Source organism: Pristis pectinata, chromosome 14, assembly GCF_009764475.1.
Source record: "Pristis pectinata isolate sPriPec2 chromosome 14, sPriPec2.1.pri, whole genome shotgun sequence".
Lineage (NCBI taxonomy): Eukaryota > Metazoa > Chordata > Chondrichthyes > Rhinopristiformes > Pristidae > Pristis > Pristis pectinata.
The window spans coordinates 444,113-466,488 of NC_067418.1; the positions used below are offsets into that span (position 1 = coordinate 444,113).

A 22,376-nucleotide genomic window follows, 5' to 3' on the forward strand; every position below is an offset into this window, starting at 1 on the left:
TCATTGGGTCACACGGGTCCTCCCCAGGTTGTGTCAGGGTTCCCTTCCTGGGAACTGTCCGTAACCTGAAGTGTTCACAAGTCAGACATATTTAAATAAAACCATGACCCAGCCAAGGGCCACATGTATTTAAACTGGGGTGTTTACCTCAACCCTTCAGATATTGCCACGAACTGAGTCCCCACACAGTAGAAGATGCTGCAGCCACAGCAGCTGACAAATCCTTCCCCCCAGTCTCCCAAACGCTCAGGCCCATACATAAGGAATTGGTTTATTATTGTCATATGTGGAGAGGTACAGTGAAAAACATGTCTTGCAAACCGGTCATACAGATCAATTCATTACACAGTGCATTGAGGTAGTACAGGGTAAAATGATACAGAGTAAAGTGTCACAGTTACAGAGAAAGTGCAGTGCAGGCAGACAATAAGATGCAAGAGTCCATTTTATTGTACTGGGGAACCGTTCAACGGTCTTATAACAGCAGGATAGAAGCTGTCCTTGAGCCTGGTGGTCCGTGCTTTCAGGCTTTTGTATCTTCTGCCCAATGAGAGGGGGAGAAGAGAGAATGTCTGGGGTGGGTGGGGTCTTTGATTATGTTGGCTGCTTTACCAAGGCAGCAAGAAGTTTAGACAGAGTCAATGGAAGGGAGGCTGGTTTTCCTGATGGAGTGGGCTGTATTGACAACTCTCTGCAATTTCTTGAGGTCTTGGGCAGAGCAGTTTCCACACCAAGCCGTGATGCATCCAGATAGGATGCTTTCTGTGGTGTATCTGTAAAAATTGGTGAGGCTCAATGGGGATATGCTGAATTTCCTTAGCCTCCTGAGGAAGTAGAGGAGCTGGTGTTCTTTCCTCAGCGTCTTCAGAGGAACTTCGGAGGACTCGGGCTTCGGTTCGGAAGACTTTGGAGCAGCTAAGTGTTTTCCCTGTTTATCACTTTTATTAGGGTTTTTGGGTGTAAGGGTTAGTTTTTGTTAGGGTTTTTAGTGTAAGGTTTAGATTTTTTAATGTTTTTTAAGTAGTCGAGTGGGGGCTGGACTGCGCAGGCGCAGCGTGGGCAGCTTAAAAAGCAAACAGTCTATAGAGCGGGCAGCGTCGGAGCGGGCAGCGGCGTGAGTGGTAGCGGAGTGTTCTGGGCTTCGGCTCAAGGGGCTTCGGCATGAAGGGGCAAGGAGGGTAAGTAGCTGGTAAGTAGGTAAAGGCAAGGTTTACCTTTTGTTCATTATAGATTTGTAGGTGGGACTAACTAGGGAAAAAAGAAAGGTAGTCAGATGGAGGACATGGTGGTGTGCTGCAGCTGTTTGATGTGGGAACTTGTGGACCTTGCTGCGGTCCACGATGGCCACATCTGCAGTAACTGCTTGAGGCTGGACAAACTTCAGCTCAGAGTTGATGAGCTGGAGTCGCAGCCACAAACACTGCGCAGCATAAGGGAGGGAGAGAGTTATGTAGACACGGTGCATCAGGTGACAGTCACCCCCCCCTTAGGGTAGGTACATCTGAGGTTCAGGAGGCAGATAGAATGCTGACTGTCAGGGGAGGGAAGAGGAAGAAGAAGTCAGGCAGGCAGACAGAACAGAGAGCCCCGGAGGCTGTTCCCCTCAGTAACAAGTTTTCTGCCTTGGAAGCTGTTGAGGGGGATGACCTGCAGGGGCCTAGCTGCAGTTACCAGGTCTCTGGCACTGGGACTGGTACTGCTGCTCAGAAGGGAAGGGTGGGAAAGAGACATGCGGTAGTGATAGGGGACTCGATAGTCAGGGAAACAGACAGGAGGTTCTGTGGCAGTGAGCATGAATCCCGGATGGTATGTTGCCTCCCAGGTGCCAGGGTCTGGGATGTCACTGATCGGGTCCACAGAATTCTTGAGTGGAAGGGAGAGCAGCCAGAAGTTGTGGTCCATATTGGCACCAATGACATAGGTAGGAAGGGGGATGAGGTCCTGAAGAGTGAGTTCAGGGAGCTAGGCAGAAAATTGAGGAACAGGACCTCAAGGGTAGCAATCTCGGGATTGCTGCCAGTGCCACGTGATAGTGAAGGTAGGAATAGGAGGAGGTGGCAGATAAATGCGTGGCTGAGAAGGTGGTGCAGGAGGGAGGGTTTTAGATTTCTGGATCATTGGGATCTCTTCTCGGGAAGGTGGGACCTGTACAGAGAGGACGGGTTACACCCGAACCAGAAGGGGGCCAATATCCTTGCGACGAGATTTGCTAGGGTGGTTCGGGAGGGTTTAAACTAGTTTGTGAGGGGGAAGGGAACCGGAGGAGTAGGTCAGAGGAAGAAGGGGATGGGGAAAAGTTAGATCAAACAGGTAGAGAAGCTTTGGGGAAGGAGAAGCAGAATACAGGCTATAAAAGTAGTAAGGTAGATGGACTGAAGTGTGTTTACTTAAGTGCAAGAAGTGTCAGGAATAAGGGGGATGAACTGAGGGCTTGGATAAGTATGGGGGACTATGATATCGAGGCTATTACTGAGATGTGGCTGACGTCAGGAGAGGAGTGGATATTGAATATTTCTGGTTTTCGGTGTTTTAAGAGGGATAGGGAAGGGGGGAGAAGAGGTGGAGGGGTGGCGATACTGGTCAGGGACACTGTTACGGTTGTGGAAAAGATGGATGTTGTAGAAGGATCATCTCTAGAGTCCGTATGGGTGGAATTAAGGAACAAGAAAGGAGTAGTTACTCTACTAGGAGTATTCTATAGGCCCCCCCGGTAGCAGTAGAGATATAGAGGAGCAGATTGGCAGGCAGTGTTTGGAGAGAAGCAGAAATAACAGGGTTGTTATAATGGGAGACTTCAACTTCCCAAATATAGACTGGAACCTGCTAAGTGCCAAAGGTTTGGATGGGACGGAATTTGTTAAGTGTGTCCAGGAGGGATTCCTGATTTAGTATGTTGACAGGCCGACTAGAGGGAATGCCATGTTAGATTTAGTTTTAGGAAATGAACCGGGACAGGTGAAGGATCTATTGGTGGGTGAGCATTTGGGGGACAGTGACCATTGCTCCATAACCTTTAAAATTGTCATGGACAGGGACAGGTGCAGAGAGAACAAGACATTTTTCAATTGGGGAAGGACAAACTACGAGGCTATAAGGAGAGAACTTGGGAGTGTAAATTGGGATGTCCTTTTTGAAGGAAAATGTACCATGGAGATGTGGTCGATGTTCAGTGATCTTATGCAGGATGTTAGGGATAAATATGTCCCGGTGAGGCAGAGAAGGAATGGCAGAGTGAAGGAACCGTGGGTGACGAGAGAGGTGGAACGACTTGTTAGGGAGAAGAAGGTAGCATACGTGAGGTATAAGCAGCAAGGTTCAGACAGGGCCCGTGAGGAATATAGGGAAGCAAGGAAGGAACTTAAGAAAGGGCTGAGGAGAGCTAGAAGGGGACATGAAAAGGCTTTGGCTAGTAGGGTTAAGGAAAATCCCAAGGCCTTTTTCAAGTACGTGAAGAGTAGAAGGATGGCTAGGGTGAAGGTCCGATTAAGGACAAAGGTGGGAGAATTTGCGTGGAGGCGGCAGAAGTGGGAGAAGTTCTCAATGAGTACTTCTCTTCGGTATTCACCAGGGAGAGGGGTCTTGATGATGCGGAAGGGAGTGCTGGTAGGGGTAATGTTCTCGAGGTTGTTGATATCAAGAGAGAGGATGTGTTGAAGTTGTTAAATAATATTAAGACAGATAAATCTCCGGGGCCTGACGGGATTTTTTCCCAGGCTGCTTCGAGAGGCTAGGGAGGAGATTGCTGAACCTCTGGTAAGGATCTTTGAGTCCTCGTTGTCTACGGGGGTGGTGCCAGAGGATTGGAGGATTGCGAATGTTGTCCCCTTGTTCAAAAAAGGTAATAGGGATAGGCCAGGGAATTATAGACTGGTGAGTCTCACGTCTGTGGTGGGTAAGCTGTTAGAAAGGATTCTAAGGGATAGGATTTATGAACACCTTGAGAATCATGGACTGATTAGGGACAGCCAGCATGGCTTTGTGAAGGGAAGATCTTGCCTCACAAGCCTGATAGAGTTCTTTGAGGAGGTGACCAGGAAGATTGATGAGGGCAGTGTGGTGGATGTGGTTTACATGGATTTTAGTAAGGCATTTGATAAGGTTCCTCATGGTAGACTTCTTCAGAAGGTCAGAGGCCAAGGGATCCAAGGAAGCTTGGCTGTGTGGATTAGGAATTGGCTTGCATGTAGAAAGCAGAGGGTTGTGGTGGAAGGAGTGCCCTCGGATTGGAAGGCAGTGACTAGTGGTGTCCCGCAGGGATCGGTTCTGGGACCTCTACTTTTTGTGATATTTATAGATGACTTAGATGAGGGGGTGGAGGGCTGGGTTAGTAAGTTTGCAGACGACACTAAGATAGGCGGTGTTGTGGATAGTGTGGAGGGCTGTCGGAGCTTACAGAGGGATATTGATAGGATGCAGAGCTGGGCTGACAAGTGGCAGATGGAGTTCAATCCGGAGAAGTGTGAGGTGGTACACTTTGGAAGAACAAACTCCAGGGCAGAGTACTGGGTGAATGGCAAGGTACTTGGCAGTGTGGAGGAGCAGAGGGATCTGGGGGTTCATATTCACAGTTCGTTGAAAGTTGCCTCACAGGTGGAACGAGCAGTTAAGAAGGCCAATGGGATGTTGGCTTTCATAAATCACGGGATTGAGTTTAAGAGCCGCGAGGTGATGATGCAGCTTTACAAAACTCTAGTTAGGCCACACTTAGAGTACTGTGTTCAGTTCTGGTCACCTCATTATAGGAAGGATGTGGAGGCATTGGAGAGGGTGCAGAGGAGATTTACCAGGATGCTGCCTGGATTGGAGAGTATTGAATATGAGGAGAGGCTTAAGGTGCTAGGGCTTTATTTACTGGAAAGGAGGAGCATGAGAGGAGACATGATAGAGATATATAAAATATTGAGAGGAATAGATAGAGTAGACAGTCAGCGCCTCTTTCCCAGGGCACCAATGCTCAAGACGAGAGGTCATGGCTTTAAGGTTATGGGTGGGAGGTTCAGGGGAAATGTCAGAGGGAGGTTTTTCACCCAGAGAGTGGTTGGTGCATGGAATGCACTGCCTGGGGTGGTGGTGGAGGCAGATACATTGGACAGGTTCAAGAGCTTGTTGGATAGGCATATGGAGGAATTTGAGATAGAGGGATATGCGGGAGGAAGGGGTTAGGTAGTGTGAGGGTGGTCTGATGGACGGCACAACATGGTGGGCCGAAGGGCCTGTTTTGTGCTCTATGGTTCTATGGTCTTCTGCCACGTTATGAGGTCATGGTTTATCTATGGCCCAGTTCCATCGTTCTCCTTCAGTAAGGAGATAGCTGGGGCCCTGGTGGAGATATTTGCATCTTCAGTAGCCACGGGTGAGGTGCCAGAAGACTGGAGGATAGCAAAGGTTGTTCCTTTCTTTAAGAAGGGCAGCAGGGATAAGCCAGGGAACTACAGGCTGGTGAACCTATGTTTGTGGTGTGGAAATTACTGGAGAGAATCCTAAGCGATAGGATGTGTACGTTTCAGAATCAGATTTATTAACACTGTCTTATTGTCGTCCCGAAATCAATTTCCCTTTCCGTCCGCTGTAAATAACACAGTGCCACGAGGTCGATTTGAACAAGTACCTTTATTAGCAGTGCACCGCTAGGAGAATTCTCTTCAGCACTCGCTAAGAGTCGCTTCCCGAGTTCTTCCCGAACAAAGGGCAGACAGACATTTATACAGGAATTGTCACGCACATCCCATGCAAACGGCGCCGCCAGTTTCGGTCAAGCTATAGAGATCCCGAGACAGCTATCATACCTTTTGTCTTAGTATAATTGAGTTATAATCAATGCTTTCAAAGGCAGGTATCACCCTTCATTGTTCAGACCAAGTCTTCACCTCAATGTTAATTACACTCAGTATCGCCACCGTCTGACATATCGGAATGGTTCGTTACCTGAAACAAAGGCAGTTAACATACTTAACATTCCAACCTAACTAGTGGGTCAGCAGCTCGCTAGTCCTTGCTAAAGAAATATAAATGCATATATATATTTTGTTTGCCGGTTATAGGTATGGTTGCAATTCTTAACCCTTCGCTTCCTCATTATGACGTGAAAATAAATCCAATTCTAAAATGTACATACATCCCATCCCTTAGGATTCTCTCCAGTAATTTCCACACCACTATAAGGTTCATGGTACATTTGGAAAGGCAGAGGCTGATTGGGGATGGTCAGCATTGCTTTATGCGGAAATCCCACCTCACTCATTTGACTGAGTTTTTTGGAGAGGTAATTAAGATTGATGAATGTAATTAATTCTGACAGAAGTATAAAATTATAATCTGGGAGGTAGAGATGGAACAGAAAGTGTAGGGTGTCAAAAACAAGAGGTAGAGGTTTAAGAGGAGAAGAAGGAGATTTAAAGGGGATCTGAGGGGAAAGTTTTGTTACGCAGAGTGGTTGATATCTGGAACACTGCCAGAGGAAGTGGTCAAATCAGAGACAGTCACTGTGGTTATGAGGCATTTAGAGGCACTTAAGTAGGCAAGGTGTAGAACTGGCCTAGCGCGCAGCTGTGCAAAACGGTTAGCATAGACGTGGTGGGCCGAAAGGCCTGTTTCTGTGCTGCCCGACTCCTAGCCATTCTCTCTCTGTACCAACTGACTATCGAGTGGGTGTGAATGTGGATTTACCCACTCCTATCCCCCACTGTTTCCTTGGGCTGCTTGCAACGAAACACGAGGGTTCCAGTTATCTGCACTGTTCCCCTCACCCGTTTGACTCTTTCATCAGTTGAGACAAAATAAATGCTGATGAACTTCGAAGTAAGAATGAATGTGGGTTCTGCAGTACGTCAGATACAGAACTAGTAAATGAAAGGTTTAGACCCCTAATCCAGATATCTGACCAAAGTCAAAGTCAAGTTTACTGTCATGTGCACAAGTCCATGTGTGCACAGGTGCAGTGAAAAACTTACCTGCAGCAGCATCACAGGCACAGAGCCTCAGATCAGCAGCATTCACAGGAAAAAAATTAATTAAACATAAATTATACACAATTTTTACAGGAAAGAACACAGAACAGCTTAGAAATTACTAGGTTGTGCTGGTTGGTTCAAGAACAGAATGGTTGAAGGGAAGTAGCTGTTGTTGAACCTGGTGGTGTGGGACTTCAGGCTTCTGTATCTCCTGCCCGATGGGAGCTGCGATAAGATGACATGGCCCGGATGATGGGATCTTTGATAATGGATGTTGCCTTTTTGAGGCAGCCCCTCCTGTACATACCACTGATGGTAGGGAGGGATGTGCCCGTGATGTATTAGGCTGAGTCCACTACTCTGCAGCTTCTTACGTTTCTGCGCATTCAAATTGCCGTCCCAGGCCATGATGCAACCAGTCAGAATACTTTCAACAGTACATCTGTAGAAGTTTGTCAGAGTGTTCAGTGACAAGCTGAATCTGCTAAGAAAGTAAAGTCACTGGCGTGCTTTCCTTGTGGTTGCATCTCTGTGCTGGGCCCAGGACAGGTTGTCAGAAATATCAACGCCCAGGAACTGCTGACCCTCTCCACCGTTGATCCCCCAATGTAGACTGGTGCACGTTCACCTCCTTCCCTGTCCTGAAGTCAACAACCAGCTCTTTAGTTTTACTGACATTGAGCGAGAGGTTGTTGTTGTGGCACCACCCAGCCAGGTGTCCGACCTCACTCCTGTACGCTGACTCCTCACCACCTGTGATTCATCCAGCAACAGTGGTGTCGTTGGTGAGTTTGCAGATGGAATTTGAACTAGTAATCCAGCACCTGAGGTTGAGATCGAACCTGGGTCTCTGGAGCTGTGAGGCAGCAGCACTACCCGCCGAACCACTGTGCCACCTCTCTCCCAGCTCCGTCCGTACACTGAGCTCAGTTTATCGCTTCCACCCTCCACCCCCTCCCCCTCTCCAGGAAGGACAGTGGCAAGCGACTGGTTTCCCGTTGGCTTCTCAGGTTGGTCTTTCAGTTTGTTGATGTGACGTTTGAGCAAGATGGAAAGGAGAGGAAGTCCGTGAGCCCTGCCGGTGGTCGGGCGAGTGGTTGAACTGTGGACTGTTTGTTGTTTCAGGTCAGCGGGCAGTGGACTGTACGATAACCTACAGCAGTACGATCTGCCCTATCCTGAAGCCATCTTTGACATCAATTACTTTGCGCACAATCCAAAGCCATTCTTTGCTCTGGCCAAGCAGCTATACCCTGGTCACTGCAAACCCAACTACATTCACTACTTCGTCAGGCTCTTGCATCAGAAGGGGCTGTTGTTGCGAATGTACACACAGAACATCGACGGTCTGGAACGCAGTGAGTGGAAGATGTGGGCGGCTGGAATAAAGACCCAGAAACTGCTAGAAACACTCAGCAGGTCAGGCAGTGTCTGTGGAGAGAGACCCAGAGCTAACGTCTGTTGGAGACCCTGTTCCAACATTCACTGTTTCTCTCTGTCCAGGCGCTGACTGACGTGGTGAGTATGAAACAGGAGCAGGAGGAGGCCATCTGGCCCGTCGAGCCTGTTCCATCATTCAATAAGATCACGGCTGATCTGGCCGTGGACTCAGATCCACCTCCCTGCCTTTTCCCCATAACCCTTAATTCCCCTACTATGCAAAAATCTATCTAACTGTGTCTTAAACATATCTACTGAGGTAGTTTCTACTGCTTCCCTGGGCCGAGAATTCCACAGAGTCACTGCTCTCTGGGAAAAGCAGTTTCTCCTCATCTCCGTCCTAAATCTATTCCGAATCTTGAGGCAATGTCCCCTAGTTTAGTCTCACCTACCAGTGGAAACAACCTTCCGTTCCAGTGGAGGGGAGTGAAGGAGGTGGGGGGGTGGGGAGTGAAGGGGGCGGGGGGGTGTGGGTAGGGTGGGGGGATAGGTGGAGGGTGAGTGGTGGGGTTGGCCCCCCCCCCCCCCCCATGGTCACACACTGACCTCCCCCGTGGTCACACACTGACCCACCTCCATGGTCACACACTGACCCTCTGTGATCAGAAGGTTCGGGGACTGACGGAACGGCTGCAGTTACAACGGTCAGTAACGGTCAGTGACCACAGTTGGGGTTTGTGCTGGTCTGGGGCAGGGCAGAGACGGTATCCAGACGGAAGCTCTGGTCACTCAGGAACCAGCAATGGGAGCTGCCAGTTCGGCCCGTCAACCTGTGCTCTCCTATCAGACCCACCACTGCCTGTGTCCCCACTGTCCGCTCGTATACCCTCATCTGTCCAATTCCTTTATGGCCAATTCTCTCCTTGACCCATGTCCAAGGTCTTACTGACCCCTGGTCTCCCTCTGACCCCCTGATCTCCCCGAAACCCTGCCCCACCCAGCGCAATCGTTGACACTGCTGGATCGGAGTTCTGATCCAATTGCTGGATGTGGGGCGGGGGGGGGGGGGTTGGTGACAGGGGTTTATCGTCCAATCACTGACTCAGTTGTTAATTATCCAATCACTGTCTGGGTTGCGGGGTTTATTGTCCAATCACAGTCTGGGTGATGGGGTTATTGTCCAATCACTGACCGCTGCCCCATGCTGTTCCAGGGGCGGGGATCCCACCGGAGAAGCTGGTGGAAGCTCATGGATCGTTCGCCACTGCAACGTGCACCGTGTGTCGAGAGAGATTCACCTGGGAGCGGCTCCGGGTAATGGAGGGGGGGGGGGGCAACAGCTGTGGGCTGGAGGGGCAGGAGAACCATAGAACCATACAGCACAAAACAGGCCCTTCGGCCCACCGTGTCGTGCCGTCCATCAGACCACCCTCACACTACCTAGCCCCTTCCTCCCGCACATCCCTCTATCTCACGTTCCTCCATATGCCCATCCAACAAGCTCTTGAACCTGTCCAATGTATCTGCCTCCACCACCACCCCAGGCAGTGCATTCCATGCACCAACCACTCTCTGGGTGAAAAACCTCCCTCTGACATCTCCCCTGAACCTCCCACCCGTAACCTTAAAGCCATGACCTCTCGTCTTGAGCATTGGTGCCCTGGGAAGGAAGCACTGACTGTCTACTCTATCTATTCCTCTCAATATTTTATATACCTCTATCATGTCTCCTCTCATCCTCCTCCTTTCCAGTGAATAAAGCCCTAGCACCTTAAGCCTCTCCTCATATTCAATACCCTCCAATCCAGGCAGCATCCTGGTAAATCTCCTCTGCACCATCTCCAATGCCTCCACATCCTTCCTATAATGAGGCGACCAGAACTGAACACAGTACTCTAAGTGTGGCCTAACCAGAGTTTTGTAAAGCTGCATCATCACCTCGCGGCTCTTAAACTCAATCCCGCGATTTATGAAAGCCAACATCCCATTGGCCTTCTTAACTGCTCTTTCCACCTGTGAGGCAACTTTCAACGAACTGTGAATATGAACCCCCAGATCCCTCTGCTCCTCCACACATTCACCCAGTACTCTGCCCTGGAGTTTGTTCTTCCAAAGTGTACCACCTCACACTTCTCTGGATCGAACTCCATCTGCCACTTGTCAGCCCAGCTCTGCATCCTATCAATATCCCTCTGTAAGCTCCGACAGCCCTCCACACTATCCACAACACCGCCTATCTTAGTGTCGTCTGCAGACTTACTAACCCAGCCCTCCACCCCCTCATCTAAGTCATCTATAAATATCACAAAAAGTAGAGGTCCCAGAACCGATCCCTGCGGGACACCACTAGTCACTGCCTTCCAATCCGAGGGCACTCCTTCCACCACAACCCTCTGCTTTCTACAGGCAAGCCAATTCCTAATCCACACAGCCAAGGTTCCTTGGATCCCTTGGCCTCTGACCTTCTGAAGAAGCCTACCATGAGGAACCTTATCAAATGCCTTACTAAAATCCATGTAAACCACATCCACCACACTGCCCTCATCAATCTTCCTGGTCACCTCCTCAAAGAACTCTATCAGGCTTGTGAGGCAAGATCTTCCCTTCACAAAGCCATGCTGGCTGTCCCTAATCAGTCCATGATTCTCAAGGTGTTCATAAATCCTATCCCTTAGAATCCTTTCTAACAGCTTACCCACCACAGACGTGAGACTCACCGGTCTATAATTCCCTGGCCTATCCCTATTACCTTTTTTGAACAAGGGGACAACATTCGCAATCCTCCAATCCTCTGGCACCACCCCCGTAGACAACGAGGACTCAAAGATCCTTACCAGCGGTTCAGCAATCTCCTCCCTAGCCTCTCGAAGCAGCCTGGGGAAAATCCCGTCAGGCCCCGGAGATTTATCTGTCTTAATATTATTTAACAACTTCAACACATCCTCTCTCTTGATATCAACAACCTCGAGAACATTACCCCTACCAGCACTCCCTTCCGCATCATCAAGACCCTTCTCCCTGGTGAATACCGAAGAGAAGTACTCATTGAGAACTTCTCCCACTTCCGCCGCCTCCAGGCAAATTCTCCCACCTTTGTCCTTAATCGGACCTACCTTCACCCTAACCATCCTCCTACCCTTCACGTACTTGAAAAAGGCCTCGGGATTTTCCTTAACCCTACTAGCCAACGCCTTTTCATGTCCCCTTCTAGCTCTCCTCAGCCCTTTCTTAAGTTCCTTCCTCGCTACCCTATATTCCTCACGGGCCCTGTCTGAACCTTGCTGCTTATACCCCTCGTATGCTGCCTTCTTCTCCCTAACAAGTCGGAGGAGGGAGGTGGGCAACCAGCTGTGGGCTGGGGGGGCAGGAGGTGGGCAACCAGCTGTGGGCTGGGGGGGCAGGAGGTGGGCAACCAGCTGTGGGCTGGGGGGGCAGGAGGTGGGCAACCAGCTGTGGGCTGGGGGGCAGGAGGTGGGCAACCAGCTGTGGGCTGGGGGGGCAGGAGGTGGGCAACCAGCTGTGGGCTGGGGGGCCAGGAGGGAGGGGGCAACAGCTGGGGGGACAAGGGGGGATGGGCAGTGATGGGGAGGGGGCAGTGATGGGGCAGGGGGACAGGTGCAGGGGAGGGGGCAGTGATGGGGAGGGGGGCAGTGATGGGGCAGGGGGACAGGTGCAGGGGAGGGGGTTGGAGTGGGGAGGGGGCAGTGATGGGGCAGGGGACAGGTGCAGGGGAGGGGGTTGGAGTGGGGAGGGGTGGGAGGTGAGGGGGAGGGGGGCAGGGGAGGGGCAGGTGCAGGGGAAGGAAGAGGAGCTGAGACTGACGGCGGTAGGTGTTTTCCTTGCACCTGCTACAGGGGGATGTTATGGAGGGAAAGGTTCCGCACTGCTCCTTGTGCTCCGGAGTCATCAAACCTGACATCGTCTTTTTCGGGGAACAGCTGCCGCGGAATTTCTACCAACACCTTATCGACTTCCCGTTCGCTGATCTGCTGATCATCCTGGGGACTTCACTTGAGGTGAGACCTCAGGTCCTGACCTTGCCCAACCCTAACCTGAAGCATCACCTCCCGACCACGGCAACAACGTTCTATTGGTGGGTTGAGCAGCGTCTGTAGAGACAGAGGGATGGTCGACGTTTCGGGTTGAGACCCTGCATCAGGACTGAGAGGCAAGATAACTAGTGTATAGGAGTGATGAGGCAGGATAGGTGATAGGTACAACCTCCCTCTGCAACTGGATCCTCGACTTCCTAACAGACCGCGATCAGTGAGGATAGGCAGCAATACCTCCAGCACGATTCTCCTCAACACTGGTGCCCCACAAGGCTGCGTCCTCAGCCCTCTACTCCCTATGTACTCATGACTGTGTGGCCACATTCTGCTCCAACTCCATCCACAAGTTTGCAGATGACACCACCGTAGTGGGCCATATCTCAAACAATGATGAGTTGGAGTAAGGGAAGGAGATAGAGAGCATAGTGACATGGTGTCATGACAACAACCTTTCCCTCAATGTCAACAAAAGAGCTGGTCACTGACCTCAGGAAGGGGGGGACGGGTGGTGTGGAGTACAGGCCCCTGTCTATCAGTGGTGCTGAGATCGAGATGGTTGAGAACTTCGGGTTCCTTTGTGTCAATAGCACCAACAATTTGTCCTGGTTCAACCACATGGACGCTACAGACAGGAGAGCTCACCAACTCTACTTCCTCAGAAGGCTAAGAAAATTCAGCATGTTCCTGATGACCCTCACCAATTTTTAGAGATAGAAGATCTTTATTAGTCACACGTACATCGAAACACACAGTGAAATGCATCTTTTGCATAGAGTGTTCTGGGGGCAGCCCGCAAGTGTCGCCACGCTTCCGGCACCAACGTAGCATACCCATAACTTCCTAACCCGTACATCTTTGGAATGTGGGAGGAAACCCACGCAGACACAGGGAGAACGTACAAACTCCTTACAAACAGCAGCCGGAATTGAACCTGGGGGTCGCTGGCGCTGTAATAGCGTTACACTAACTACTATTACGCTAACCGGGGATGGGGGGGGGGGGAAAGGTGTGTGGGACGGAGCAGAGTTCAGTAAGCTGGTGTCTCTGGGACGGGATCAGGGACCCATGGTTCTGGGATGGGGGAGCCAGAGTGTGAACCGTCGGGGTCTGCAGTCTGACCCACTCATACCAGGTCCATTTTCAGGTGGAGCCATTTGCCAGTCTCTCCGAGATGGTGAGGAATTCAGTTCCCCGAATCCTCATCAACCAGGATGTGGTGGGATCACTCACTCGGAACCCACTGAGGACCAGAGATGTTGTGGAGCTGGGGGACGTGGTCAGGGGAGTGAAAAGATTTTCTGACCTGCTGGGCTGGGACGACGACGTTAATGAACTGCTCACCAGAGAGCACAGCGAGGTATAAACTGCCCCTCCCATCATGCGGTACTCTCGGTACTGCTCCCCCCCCACAGTGTGACCCTCCCTCAGTACTACCCCCACAGTGTGACCCTCCCTCAGTACCGCCCCTTTTTTTTGTATAAAACATTTATTAGTTAAAAGCACTACAAAAGACTACAAATATCGAATGTGTACATCTAATACAGAAAAGATCATCTAATCAACTACATAACTTCAGAGATTATTGTAAACTGGCACCCGCGAGAGCCCACACACGTCACTACGTCCAGTACCGCAACCCTCAATATTTCATATCAAAATCGTATTGGTATCATCCACGACGCACGCTATCTCTTGAGGAGCCCACCGAGCGCAGAACTCAGCCAAGGTGCCCACAGAGACCGCGTGCTCCCTCTCCAAAGAGGCCCGTGCGCGCATGTAAGCACGGAAGAAGGGCAGGCAGGCAGACCGGCCAGGACCGTCGGCCACCTGCCGCCACGTCCCGTGGATGGCCAGCTTGGCCAGGCCCAGTAGAAGACCCATCAGACCTCCCACACGCCCAGCCCCACGCTGCACCGGGTGGCCGTATACCAACATAGTCGGGCTGGAGTGCAGCCAGAACTTAAGCAGCAGCCCCCTCAGATACGCAAAGAGGGGCTGCAGCCTCTCGCATTCTGTGTACACATGGCACATCAGTACTGCCGCTCCCACAGTGTGACACTCCCTCAGTACCACCCTGTGAGGGGAGCTAGGGTACCACACAGATTGTGGATCACTTTGTGCGGTAATGAAGAGAGAGTCTCAGGACACTCGATGGGCTGATTGGCCTCACACTCCACCCTGAACATCTGTAATTTGTTTCCACAGCTAGAGGATCAGGACCACGTTGAAAGTTCTCCCTCTCACTGATGGGTCTATGAACTTCACTCAGATACGACGTGTTTGAAATAAAACAGAATGTTGAAGCTTTTATTAAAATGAAGTAAATTTAAGGTGTGACATCTCAGTCAGAGGCTGCAGGTGACAATTGCCCCACCCCAATGCCATGTTGGGAGCACGCAGGAATCTCAGCTCCGTGGAATTCCTGGCAGTCGGCAATGCCAGTTATTTCTGTCTGCGTGCTGTAACTCGCTGACAATTCCAAGGCCACATCTCCTTTACAAGGTGTTTTCCATTCATTCTGGGTGTGGGGATGTTGATAGCAAGACCAGCATGGTGATTGCCCACCCTCTGATGAAGGTGGTTGGTTTGTTTGGCTGTGTGTCGGTAAACCTGCTCTTGGGGGTGTGTGTGTGAGATACATCAGGAGGGATTTGCACACTCATGTCTCACAGGTTTGGAGAGGTTTTTCTGGTGTGGGCAATGTGTGCAGTAAAGCACAGACCGAGAGCTGTGCTTAACTGTGATTAGCCCTGATTAACTGTCTGTGAAGAGGAGTGTGGAGCATGCACATGTATGTGTGGGGGGGGGGGGGCAGAGAGAGTGTGTTGGGGGGGTACAACAGTGGTGTGTGTGAAAAGGGGAAAGGTAGTGCATGTGTGGGGGAACTGTGTGTGGGGGGGGGGGGGGGGGAGGGGGGAGAGATGGACCAGTGGGAGGATGTGTGTGTGTGGGGGAACGGAGCGTGTGTGGATAAGGGATGGAACGCACACGCGCGCGTGTGGGGGGGACACATGGATCGTCACTGTGGCTCTGCTCTGGATGGACTCGTGCAGACACATGAATGTGTAGTTCAAAGTTCAGGGTAGTGGAAGTTGAGTCAAACAACATTTGGAGTTTCAGGCTCCGGGTCAGTGACAGTTTCTCTGAAGAAATGATACTTGCAATGTTGCTCAGGGCTACGGTAAAGTCTGTCACCCCTGCTCCAACGACACCCTTCCAACCCAAGACCCACCGCTCTGCCTCTGTCCTTTCACCAGCATCCGTCTGTGCTCTGCAGCTGCTTTAGCCCCACAGACTTCAGCGATGACACACACGGTGTCCAGTACAAGAGACAGAGTGAGGTGTCAGTTCAGAAGGAGCTGGGTGCCCTCCACAGAAACCAACCGGAAGGCAAAGGTCTGTCCTCACTGTTGGAAGGGTTGGAGTGGAAGCTTTCAGTGGGCAGACCTCTGTGCTCAGCGAGGCTGCTGGCAGACAAAAATGCTGTAGCCAGACCAAAGCATCTTCGGCACAGGAAGAGGCCAGCCAGACCCCCACACCAATTGGTGCTAACTCAGAAGAATCTCCCTCTCCCTGAATCACTGGATATCTCTCAACCTCAGCAACTACGTGAAGAGCAAGAGGATAAGACATGAAAGGATAGGACCTATCAAGTGTAACAGTGGGAAAGTGTGTATGGATCCGGAGGAAATTGCAGAGGTACTTAATGAATACTTCAGTATTCACTATGGAAAAGATCTTGGTGATTGTAGTGATGACCAGCAGCAGACTGAAAAGTTTGAGCATGTAAATATTAAGAAAGAGGATGCGCTGGAGCTTTTGGAAAGCACCAAGTTGGATAAGTTGCCGGGACTGGATGAGATGTACCGCAGGCTACTGTGGGAGGCGAGGGAGGAGATTGCTGAGCCTCTGGCGATGACCTTTGCATCATCAATGGGGAAGGGAGAGGTTCCAGATGTTGTTCCCTTATTCAAGAAGGGAGTAGGGATAGCCCAGGAAATTATAGACCAGTGAGTCTTACTTCAGTGGTTGGTAAGTTAATGGAGAAGATCCTGAGAGGCAGGATTTAAGAACATTTGGAGAGGTATAATATGATTAGGAATAGTCAGCATGGCTTTGTCAAGGCAGGTCCTGCCTTACGAGCCTGACTGAATTTCTTGAGGATGTGACTAAACACATTGATGAAGGGAGAGCAGTAGATGTAGTGTATGTGGATTTCAGCAAGGCATTTGCTAAGGTACCCCATGCGAGGCTTATGGAGGTGGTGAGGAGACATGGGATCCAAGGGGACAATGCAGTGTGGATCTAGAACTGGCTGGCCCACAGAAGGCAAAGAGTGGTTGTTGAAGGGTCGTATTCTGCATGGAGGTCGGTGACCAGTGGTGTACCTCAGGGATCTGTACTGGGACTCTGTGATTTTTATGTGACCTGGATGAGGAAGTGGAGGGATGGGTTAGTAAGTTTGCTGGTGACACAAAGGTTGGGGGTGTTGTGGATAGTTTGGAGGGCTGTCAGAGGTTACAGCGGGACATAGATAGGATGCAAAACTGGGCTGAGAAGTGGCAGATGCAGTTCAACCCAGATAAGTGTGAAGTGGTTCATTTTGGTAGGTCAAATATGATGGCAGAGTATAGTATTAATGGTAGGACTTTTGGCAGTGTGGAGGATCAGAGGGAATGTGGGGTCCAAGTCCGTAGGACGCTCAAAGCAGCTGCACAGGTTGACTCTGTGGTTAAGAAGGCATATGGTGTATTGTCCTTCATCAATCGGGGAATTGAATTTAGGAGTCGAGAGGTAATGTTGCAGCTATATAGGTCCCTGGTCAGACCCCATTTGGAGTATGGTGCTCAGTTCTGGTCGCCTCACTACAGGAAGGATGTGGAAGCCATAGAAAGGGTGCAGAGGAGATTTACGAGGATGTTGCCTGGATTGGGAAGCATGCCTTATGAAAGCAGGTTGAGGGAACTCGGCCTTTTCTCCTTGGAGCGACGGAGGATGAGAGGTGACCTGATAGAGGTGTATAAGATGATGAGAGGTATTGATCGGGTAGATAGTCAGAGGCTTTCCTCCAGGGCTGAATTGGTGGCCACAAGAGGACACAGGTTTAAGGTGCTGGGGAGTAGGTATAGAGGAGATGTCAGGGGTAAGTTTTTTACTCAGAGAGTGGTGAGTGTGGGGAATGGGCTGCCGGCAACAGTGGTGGAGGCGGATACAATAGGGTCTTTTAAGAGACTGTTAGATAGGTACATGGAGCTGAGTAAAATAGAGGGCTATGGATAAGCCTAGTAATTTCTAAACAAGGGAGATGTTCAGCACAGCTTTGTGGGCCGAAGGGCATGAATTGTGCTGTACATTTTCTATGTTCTAACTCTCCATTAAACCACATTTCCCTCCACTCCCTGGGGATAATCCTCATGGTGAAGTATTTCACCACTTTCCCTGCTCACCCCCAGAATCCCCAGGGAGAAGTCCATTCATCCCATCATACCTGTGCCAGCCTTTGGTGAACTCTCCAATCTGCTCCACTCTCCTGCTCTATCCGAGCTTCTCCTGACCTACACCAAGCCTGTATCATCTGTTGTTCGGCCGGGTTAACAAACTCTGCCTACACCTGGAGTCAGTGAGTGGGGTGACTCAGCGGGGATGGTGTGAGTAGGGAGAGGGGTTGGATTAATGTGCTAAGTATCACTGCCGGGTTCAGCAGCTCCCCCCTCCCCTGCCAGCCAGACCTCAGGTCTGTAGAACACCACCACACAAACACACAACAGGTGGCAGGACACACCTGGGGGACCAATTTGATGAACCTTAAATACATTGACAATGAACGAGCAACTCCCCACAGACACACTGTCAGTGGAAAACAAAATCTCTGTCTGTAACTGCACCCGAGCTGCCCCAGCCCCTCCGCCATCTGTAACTGCACCCGAGCTGCCCCAGCCCCTCCGCCATCTGTAACTGCACCCGAGCTGCCCCAGCCCCTCCGCCATCTGTAACTGCACCCGAGCTGCCCCAGCCCCTCCGCCATCTGTAACTGCACCCGAGCTGCCTCAGTAAACCCCAGCATGAAGATGGAACTGGGGCAGAGCTCACTGCAACCTGGGAGGGCAGAACACCAAAAGCCCGTGGCCACTGAACACGGAGCGCAGAACACCAGGAGCCCGGGGCCACGAAACACCGGGAGACCGGGGCCACTGAATACAGGGAGCACAGAACACCGGGAGCCCTGAGGCACAAAGGGGTTATCGCTGGAAAAGGCATGGAGAGTTGGGGGGGGTGGGGGGGGAGTGCAGACCAGGGAGGAGGGAGGGAGCAGAGCAGGGGGTGGGAACAGAGCAGGGTGTTCACGATGTGAGCCCTACTCTGGAGAAACCACACGTAAATCAGGTGACCAGTGGAGAGCTCCAACAGGGGTGTCCCTCAGCTTCCCAATGCTGCCTCTTTAATTCCACATCTCCCTCCCACTCTGACCTATCCGGTGACACTGCTACAGCGAGGAACAGCTCCTCACCTTCTGTCGGCTCTTATTGCAGCCTTCTGGACTCAACAGTGACCCCTCCACCTTTAGATACCTCCCTCTCTGTTTGTACAAGGACTGGACATGTGCACTCACCCTTTGTCAGTATATCCCAGCCCGCGGGGTACAGCGCAGTCAACCAGACTGCAGTGTCACCTGGACATCACAACAACAGTTTAACCATCCATTCAACGGCTCCAGTATTTCCCCCATTACTCCACCCATAGTCTCCACCACTTTCTCTGATACCCAGACTAACCTGATTTCTCTCTCTCGGTTCTCCCACCTGAACCATTAACTGTTTCCTTTACCACAGACGCTGCTGACTAGCTGAGTTCTTCCAGCATTTCGTTTTTTAAATGGAAATAGGAACGATGAGAGAACAGGCAGCAAACGCTGCCTCCCCGGCCATCTCCTCGATCTCCATCTCACCAAGGGACAGACGCGGAGAGCAAGGGTGCCAACGATGACAGGAGTGGGCAGGAGGAAGGACAAGGGTTCCACGATGGGCCCCGAGAGAGAAGGTCCATCCTGGGGTTCCAGTGTTAGGTGCTGCCCTTGGGAACACAGCCTTCCTGCTGATGCTGGTACAACACAACCTCATCCCTTCATAAACACCCTGCTAATGCTTGCCCTAGTATCTTCCACAAAACAGCTACAAGCGATTATCATGTACTCCAATGAATTTGGTGCTACAACCGGAGGCGTTCTGGACCCGTCAACAGGCGGCAAGAGACCAGGGCAGTACCAATGCTTTCCTGGGCACCCAACATTTCAATCTGAATCAGAGTCTGACTCGGACACTTCCACCAACGGATGCATCACCTCCTCCAGAGGGACCAGCTTTCCATCCGGGGCCAAGCTCATTGGCTGAATTATCTGCTGCCTACAGATGAAAGAAAAGAGCATTAATGGCAAATTCCCAATAACAACGTCACCACCGCTGGGAACCATGTAACAGGAACTCGTCAGAAGGCCCACAGCCATCACTGGAGATTTAGGTGGCAAAGTAGCCTTGATGGGGAGGTTCGGCAGATTTCCTAAAGCCCACGTACTCGCCCATACATTCAGTTCGAGCTGATCCTAAAGAAGGAAAAATAAAAATAAATGGTTCTCACCTGGCCAGCTTGTCAAACATGTTGAATAATTTCATGGCTTCGTACTCCTTCTGCTCATCGGTCATGGTGTCCATGGGATTGGCTGTTCTCTCCTCCACTCTCCCTGTCACTGGGTTGATGCTGCAACACGTGGGAAGTCACCCCCTCCTCTGCCCACAACTGGCCAACACTTGCCCCCCTCCCCACACCCCTGACACCCCATCCCCCTTCCCCACATGCCTGACACCCCCATCCCCTCCCCACACCCCCCGCCCCTCCCCACACCCGACACCCCCATCCCCCTTCCCCACACCCCCATTCCCCTCCCCACACCCCCTCACCCCACAACCCCTGACAACCCCATCCGCCTCCCCACACCCCCTCGCCCCTCCCCACACCCCTGACATCCCCATCTCCCTCACTCCACTCCACAATTCCACCCCACTCCCTCAACACTCCCTCTCCTACACCCACCACCCTCACTTACTCTGCCCTCCATCTCTCACTGACTCCCCCCCAGTAAAACTGCTGATACTGGACATCTGAAGCAAAGACAGAAAATGTCAGAAGCACCAAGGTTGGGCAGCGTCTGTGGAGAAACAGTCAGAGACCCTTCATCAGAAGAGAGAGTAAGCAGGTTAGTTTAGATGGCAGAGACCCCTCCCATTCCACCCCCCCTCTCCCCAGCCTCCTGTCTGTGACACTGAGCCCTGACAGCCCTCGCCTTCTGTCTGGCGAGGGTGCAGCCTCGAACTCTTCACCATTGGGGAACTCGCTCTCTGTGCCAGAACTGGTCATGGTGCTGGTCATCACCTTGTCAGTTCTTGTACCATTCTCTGTCACAGCCTCGCTGATACACTCACTAAAGAGGTAGTGATGAGCTAACTAGTGGGCCTAAAGGTAGACAAGTCCCCTGGTCCTGATGGGATGCATCCCAGGGTACTGAAAGAAATGGCACAAGTTATAGTAGAGGCATTTGTGATAATTTACCCAAATTCTCTGGACTCTGGGCAGGTCCCGACAGATTGGAAAACAGCGAATGTCACACCACTGTTTAAAAAAGGATGTAGGCAAAAGGCAGGTTACAGCCAATTAGCTTAACGTCTGTAGTCGGGAAAATGCTTGAAGCTATCATTAAGAAAGAAAGAGTGAGACATCTGGATAGAAGTGGTTCCATCAGGCAGACACAGCATGGATTCAGGAAGGGCAGGTCCTGTTGAGGATAAAACGAGTGCAGTGGATAGAGGGGAACAGGTGGATGTTGTATACTTGGATTTCCAGAAGGCGTTCGATAAGGTGTTACATAAAGACTTAACCATAAGATAAGGATGCATGGAGTTGGGGGTAATGTATTAGCATGGATAGAGGATTATTTAACCAATAGAAGGCAGAGAGCTGGGATAAATGGGTGTTTCTCTGGTTGGCAATCAGTTGTGAGCAGGGTGCCACAGGGGTTGGTGCTGGGCTTTGGGGTTGGCCCTAACCCTAAGGACTGTTCACAATACACATTGAGTGCAGCGTATTTAAGTTTGCTGATAACACTAAATTGAGTGGAAAGGCAAATTGCGCAGAGGATGCAGAGAGTCTGCAGGGAGATATAGATAGGTTAAGTGAGTGGGCAAGAGTCTGGCAGATGGAGTACAATGTTGGTAAATGCGAGGTCATCCACTTTGGAAGGAAAAATAAGAGGATCAGATTATTATTTAAATGGTGAAAGATTGCAGCATGCTGTTGTGCAGAGGGACTTGGGAGAGCTTGTGCATGAATCACAGAAGGTTGGTTTGCAGGTGCAACAGGTTATCAAGAAGGCAAATTGAATGTTGGCCTTCATTGCTGGAGGGATTGAATTTAAGAGCAGGGAGGTTATTTTGCAACTGTACAGGGTACTGGTGAGGCTGCATCTGGAGTACTGCATGCAGTTCTGGTCTCCTTACTTGAGGAAAGATATACTGGCTTTGGAGGCGGTGCAGAGGAGGTTCACCAGGTTGATTCCAGAGATGAGGGGGTTAACCTATGAGCAGAGGTTGAGTCGCCTGAGACTATACTTGCTGGAATTCAGAAGATTGAGAGGGGATCTTATAGAAACATATAAAATTATGGAAGGGATAAGATAGAGGCAGGAAGCTTGTTTCCACTGGAGGGTGAGACTAGAACTAGGGGACATGGCCTCAGGATTCGGGGGAATAGATTTGGGACGGAGTTGAGGAGAAACTGCTTTTCCCAGAGAGCAGTGAATCTGTGGAATTCTCTGCCCAGGGAAGCAGTAGAGGCTACCTCAGTAAATATGTTTCAGACACAGTTAGATTTTTGCATAGTAGGGGAATTAAGGGTTATGGGGAAAAGGCAGCTGAGCCCACGGACAGATCAGCCACGATCTCATTGA

At 50.9% G+C, this 22,376-nt stretch overlaps 2 protein-coding genes across 5 annotated transcripts in view; one reads left to right on the top strand and one right to left on the bottom strand.

The window, feature by feature from the left end:
* sirt3 (sirtuin 3) overlaps positions 1–19,359 on the top strand; it is a 30,509-nt gene extending 11,150 nt beyond the window's left edge. For 2 of the 4 annotated variants that reach the window (XM_052029537.1, XM_052029534.1), the window contains 5 exons: positions 8,076–8,308; positions 9,544–9,644; positions 12,185–12,346; positions 13,515–13,739; positions 14,588–14,712. In XM_052029537.1, the coding sequence (XP_051885497.1) occupies positions 8,076–8,308; positions 9,544–9,644; positions 12,185–12,346; positions 13,515–13,739; positions 14,588–14,629 (763 nt within the window). In that variant the 3' untranslated portion in view covers positions 14,630–14,712. Of the gene's footprint in view, positions 1–8,075; positions 8,309–9,543; positions 9,645–12,184; positions 12,347–13,514; positions 13,740–14,587; positions 14,713–19,212 lie in introns of those variants that run through there. The other 2 variants (XM_052029536.1, XM_052029535.1) reach the window with 2 other exon arrangements.
* Positions 19,360–19,644: 285 nt separating this feature from the next.
* Positions 19,645–22,376, bottom strand: part of ric8a (RIC8 guanine nucleotide exchange factor A) — a 30,012-nt gene continuing 27,280 nt past the window's right edge. Inside the window, exons 9-10 of the mRNA XM_052029531.1 lie at positions 20,015–20,134; positions 19,645–19,782 (exon numbers count right to left, since the gene is read on the bottom strand). Of these exons, the coding sequence (XP_051885491.1) occupies positions 19,671–19,782; positions 20,015–20,134 (232 nt within the window). The 3' untranslated portion in view covers positions 19,645–19,670. The remainder of the gene's footprint in view (positions 19,783–20,014; positions 20,135–22,376) is intronic.